The sequence below is a fragment of the Hakea prostrata genome, chromosome 2 (assembly GCF_041222555.1).
Source record: "Hakea prostrata isolate BN-2017 chromosome 2, UWA_Hpros_2, whole genome shotgun sequence".
NCBI classification, from domain to species: Eukaryota; Viridiplantae; Streptophyta; class Magnoliopsida; order Proteales; family Proteaceae; genus Hakea; species Hakea prostrata.
The window spans coordinates 56,854,377-56,860,376 of record NC_142601.1 but is presented as its reverse complement, the minus strand read 5'-3'; the positions used below and the strand labels follow the sequence as shown (position 1 = coordinate 56,860,376).

General features: G+C 39.0%; 1 protein-coding gene across 1 annotated transcript; it reads right to left on the bottom strand.

Moving 5' to 3' along the window:
- Positions 1-4,492, bottom strand: LOC149025118 (zinc finger CCCH domain-containing protein 32-like). Its single transcript, XM_089145336.1, has 3 exons — positions 4,227-4,492; positions 3,399-3,509; positions 1-1,964 (listed from the first exon to the last, which is right to left on the bottom strand). The coding sequence occupies exons 1-3, from the start codon at positions 4,296-4,298 to the stop codon at positions 384-386; spliced, it is 1,764 nt and encodes a 587-aa protein (XP_089001462.1). The 5' UTR covers positions 4,299-4,492; the 3' UTR covers positions 1-383.
- Positions 4,493-6,000: the final 1,508 nt, after the last annotated feature.

The following is a 6,000-nucleotide window of genomic DNA, read 5'->3' as shown; positions in this document are numbered from 1 at the left end:
GATTGGGGGTGGCTTGTATAGACAAAGAAAGATTTCTTCCATGATGGTACGAGGAAAATTAATCTTCGTTTTACCCAAATTTTGTTATGCAGGAGAACCCTGCAGGGACCATCAATTGTCAAAAGGTTCAAAATTACAATTTTCATATGAGACTCCAAAATGAAAACGGCACTGTACACAAAATGAGGAATCCTGATGTAATTCAGTAAATGTTGTAAATCTAAACTGCAGCCAAACTACACTATGATAAAACTCTTTAATACTAATAGGAACCAAAGAGCCCACGCTGCCAGGCATGGCGTGGGGGACTTCCCATTAATCCGCAACAGATTCTGCTAGTCCTCAACATCATCAGGCCAATTAAGTAATGGGGCTCAAATGATTCAAGAAAATATGGCAGCAATCTTCTTCTGAAGCCCATCATCATCTTCATCATCCCCGTCTACATAGTTCTCATCTTGATTAATATAATCATTCCTTCTTGCAGGCTCACCATTGCCATGCTTTGACCTGCTTCTGGAATCTTCGTTGTCAGCTGACCACACTTTCCCTTTGTCCTTGAGGATTTCACTGAGAGGTTTAGGCCCCTGGAAGTCCACAGATGTACTTCTATTAGAACGAGCAGTGCCCCCGAAGCCATTTTTGCTTTCCCTCGCTTTTCTCTTATCTTCTTTGATTTGGTCAAGGGTTTTTGGTCCACTGAACTTGGAAGAATCCTGCATATGTCTCCTATCCCTAGGAGCTGTGCCCCTCACACCCTCAGAGGCAAGAAATTCTGGCCTTCCCTGCCTCCTCCTTTCTCTGTCTCTTTGCCTGGACCGGACATGCCTAGGTTGTGAATGCTTAACTCCGCCACCTCTGAGGTAATCATTTGGCCCAGCAACGTTATCACCATGTGATCCTATCATGTTCTTCCCCACTTCTGATGCTAGTCTTCCATGAAGAGGAGGATCACCCATTCCATTCCTTCCGGGTCGTTCCCTCGTACGGTCATTCAGGTGAGATGAGCCATGCCTTCTTGGGTTTCTGCACATAAGACGACCATCCATCCTCCTGCGTTTCCTCAGGCGGTCTCTAAGATCCATGCTATTGTTTCCATCAATTTCTGGATCCCTAGGCAAGAATTTCCTCTTCTGGAATAATAGAGGATCTATCATCCTCTCCCTTGAACAGTCAGAGCCTCTACGTATATAATCAGAGACATGATCATCCTCCAAAGGTTCATAAGATACATGGTGACCATGTTTGTACAAATTTCCAGCATCTGTGTATTCCATGGGATCATAAGCAGCTGGATCTTCATAATCATACTGAAGCAAATGTCCATGCAGATCCGTTGCATCCCTATCATGGGCAAGTAAGTACTCAGGATCATCCTCATAGCCCAAATTTTCTGATCCATCATCTACAAGTACATCAAATCCAGGAGAAGACTCCCACCACTCCTCTGGCACAATGGAACCAGCAGCTGCGTGCTCCTCAGAACTTTGTTCTTGACATGAAGGGGATCTACCTTCAATAAAATCTTCGGCAGGAAGTGGGATTTCTGATTTAGTTGTTGCCACTTCACACTCAGGCACAGGTATATTGGAGGATGGGATTTGCTCCACAACTGCAGTAGGGACTGATTCTTGATTATCACGTCCAGACTTTATGCTTGACACAAGCTTAGGAGTGATTTCAGATGGGTTAGGAAGGGCCAGTATTGATCCTGGACCAGCATCACTTCCTGTAGATGTCTTATTGTCAATATGATGGACATCAGTGACCACACCAGTAGTCTTTGTAGATTTAGAACCAGAATTAGCACCACTAGGAGGACCATGCAAGAAAGAGCATCTGTCACCTTTGTTGCAATACCCACTGAAATAAAAATAACAGGGGACACTCTTGTTTGCCGGCACAGATGGCTGATGCAGTGAGGGAGCAGGATCTGATAAAGCTTCAGTATGCGCTTCTAATGGCTGTGAAAGCATCGTCAGGAAATAGGTCAACACAAGCTAAACCAAATGATCCCAACCACAACCCCCCCCCCCCACCCACCCACCCAAAAAAAAGAAAAACAAACAAACACCAAACACACACACCTCAGTGATTTCAAAACATTAAAGCCAAGAATATTATCATGCTTAAAGAATGTCATCCTTATCATGTCTCAATGAGCAAACATGAAGCAGAAGTAACAATTGTTCGCAGGCCTCAACCAGGAAGATATAACATTCACAGGTGAAGCTCCAGAGATACATTCCAGAAAGCTTTTGCAGCATTTATTTGACTAATAGACCAGTCAAGAACCCTCTTGGATCTATAGTGAACCGTTAAGGCGTACATTTGGGGTGATCATCATTGGATTGCACAAGGGACAAGTATCATCACCCAACCCTGTGTCTGTCTCCCTGGGGTGGTTGGTACCTAAACCTCCATTTTGTATCCCTTTCATTATCTGTTTCCTTCTGTTTTTTAAAAAGGGGGATACAAAAAAAAAGGAAAATTGGTATGTCTTGTTCCATCCATGAAATCTGTTTTGGTCTATTTGATAGATCTTTTCAGCCTCATCATTTGCATCGCTGTTTCTGGAGCTTTCCCTCTAGTTAAATCCCAATACCAACCCTCCTTCCCCTGCTCCTTGTGGGCTACTATTGATCCATAAGGATTTGGGAGTGCAATCTTTCTCTCTTTAACTATTTAAGAAATTAAATGCACTTAACAAAAAGTTCCATCAGATTGCATCATTAAACACTAGAAAACAACCTTTAGAAGGAGGTGGTACATTAAGTAGAGAGGCAGCCTCTCTGGAAGTAGAACCTAAGCCTCTTTGTCCTTAGATTAGCCCCAGTAGATAATCTCCAATAGATTAGTTTCAATTAATCAAAGGAAATATGTTAACCCAAGTGCACCCTTAATGCATGTTGAGAAATGAAAAAATAATAATAATAACAATACTAAATCAAACCAGATGTTTTGTAGCCAAAAGAAATGTTCTCTTAGAACACTTTTCTGTGCTCAAACAAGGAAATACCATGCTTATCAAATTACATAGACTACAACGAAGACTAATAAACCTTCCTTGAATCCTCCGGAAGATACCGTAAATAGATATCAACTCAATAGAAGATACCAGTCAAGCTAAGAAAAAAATTCCACTTTTTGGCAACATCAGATTGTTAAATGCCATCATTTCATTTTATCTTATTTTAAAATGATCTTACATTTAAGAAGGAAAATATATTAAACATTGAAGAAGGAAGATACTAATACCATGAAAGTGGCCAGTTAGAGAATGAAGAAACAAATTCAAACTCAAAGTTATCTAAATCCAGTACAACTTTGAGAATGTAGACAGGTAACCTACTGATACTAACACATAAAACATGAATAAAATAGAATGAATATCTTACCGGATGTCGAAAAGCACAGGTTGGGTTGAGGCAATTCCCAGTTAACCAGTACCAGCAATCCCTCGGATTGAGCCTTGCAATATCACTATGCCTATACTCACACTCAATCCCCTGTGAAGGAACAAATAGGAATTCAATATGCATACCGCATAAAGATATCATAGAACCCTAAAATTGACATGTAAACACAAAATTTGAACTGGGCAAAAGCAGGAACCGGCAGAAAACAACCGGGCTGAACGCCCAGAATCTGCGGCTATTTAAGTACGAAACACAGTTTAACATCGGGGAAGTTAAACAAAGGCGTTAACAGGAATAGTACACACAATGCGCGAATAAATGCGTTTTAAAGGCCTCAAAAAAATATTCAATTACCGAATCAGAAAAACCAAACGAGGCATGGTTTCACAATACTTGTAAATTTTCATATCATTATTAAATTTTTTTTCGACAAAAAAAAACCTAGAAACAAAGATGCCTATTCGATTAAAATACAAATGATTAATTAAACGATAACTCGAGAAAGCAATCTCTAAAGCATCAAAAGGCAGAATGTTCAAATTTCCCAGCATTCCATCCAATCTCGTTGGAGAAACAAAAAACCCACATCATTCCATAAAATAAAAATAAAAAAATGGGACATAAACAAGATCCCTAATAGGGTTCCAAGAAAACGGAGACAAATCAAAGGGGAAAATGCGCAAAAATTAAAACAGAACCGGTTACATTCATACAATTAGTACTAGAAACGTAATCTCACTGATACGCGTGTAATAATCAAAGAAGAGCCAGAAGACTAATAGCGATACGATTTCAGAGAAGACGAACCTTCTTGCAGGTAAGGGGAGAGGCCAAGAAGTATACGCAGTCAGTGTTGCGCTTCTGTAATTCATCTTCCATCTCGAAAGGAAAAAGGGTATTATTTCAGAAAGAGATTGTACCCTGGAAGCTCTTCGAAACTGCATTCATGGCGGAGACATCAGATCGCGAAGAGAAGGAGAGAAAGCCTGGTTCTAATCGTGAGTTTTATGGTTCCATGGGGTTGGCTCTCTCTGGTTATTGCCATCACAAGCCTCAAAGGGTAAGGGGTTTTTCAGTATGAACAAACCAAGTGCAATTGATGCACTTGTCCACACAAGTCGCTAATCTACGCTTTGATGCCCTCTGCTATGAAATATTCCAATCCAAGCACTGGAAAGAGTTTAATCTTTTAACCGTTGGATCTATGAAGCCATAAATATGCGCCGTTTGATCAATAGATCTCCAATAAATGTTCCCTTCCAACTTAGCCTAGACCTGTAAGCTGGTGGGCTTCTTCTGTAGGCCTTTTAAGGACTTCCTCTGTAGGCCGAAAGCTTTACCAAACTAAGAAAAAGGTCATGGCCTAACGGCCCACTGCGGTGTGATGATGTGATCATGATGTATGGTGTATGTGGTGTTGCTTTAGCTAGATGGATTAGAAATTGGGGATTTGCTTCAATCCTCACACATTTTGGTCCGTTGGATCGAAATCTCGGTTGAAATGAGATTTTAGATCTAACAGACCAAAATCTCGCTGACTCTCAAGTGCATTTAATGTGCTTGATTGAAGCAATTTCGTAGAAATTGAAGTTACAGAAGATGAGTCTGATTTAGGGTAGAGGATACCATTATTCTAATTATCTTCGTTTGTAATATTTTGAGTGGGTTTATCTTGTCAGGATTTAGAGGTAGGTTTCATTCCTGAATGTATGGTAGAGTGAGGATACAAACCATTAAGATCAAAATCACTACAACAACAACAGACGTTGTATCAACTAAATGAGGTCGATTTTACATGGACTCTTGCCTTCTAATAAGTAGGGGTGTAAACGGACCGGATTCGGATCGAATAGTTGTATATCCATATCCGCATCTTATTATGTTCGGACGGATTCGGATAATATCCTATCGGATTTTAAACGGATTCAGTCGGATTCGGATGATAATCGGATAGTTCTTTTCTTAAGTAGATTCTTGTAAACATACATTAATATAGATTGAATACAAGTTTTCGACTACCTGTTTACATCTTTAACTTTTTATTTGTGAGGGCTAGGTTTGAAAGTTAAGAATTTAACAATTTTGATAGCTATTTCAGTAGAAAATCTAGAAAAATAGTTACATACATAAGCAAAATTTATAAAAATAATAATAATAAATCTAAATAAGTAAATTAATCGGATAATTTTATCGGACGGATAATATTCGATAAAAAAGGGGTATACCATATCCGCATCCTATTAATAATCGGACGGATTCGGATATCCCTAAACGGATGCGAATTCATAAACGGATTTCGGTTATCCATTTACACCCATACTAATAAGCTCCATTTAAAACCATCATAGATACAAAACCAAAGCTTTGCATATATTTTCTCACCATTTCTCTTAAGTTTATCTTAGGTCTCTGCCTTTAGTTATTTTAATGGGATTATTTTGAAAATCTTAAAGAAATAAAAAAATTGTCACGTCATTACTTAAATAACGGAATTAAATGGTAAGAGACAATAGTAATACAAGTAAAGCCTAAGAGGTTAGATTAATAATTTTAAAAAGTATAGAAGATAAATAATAATTAA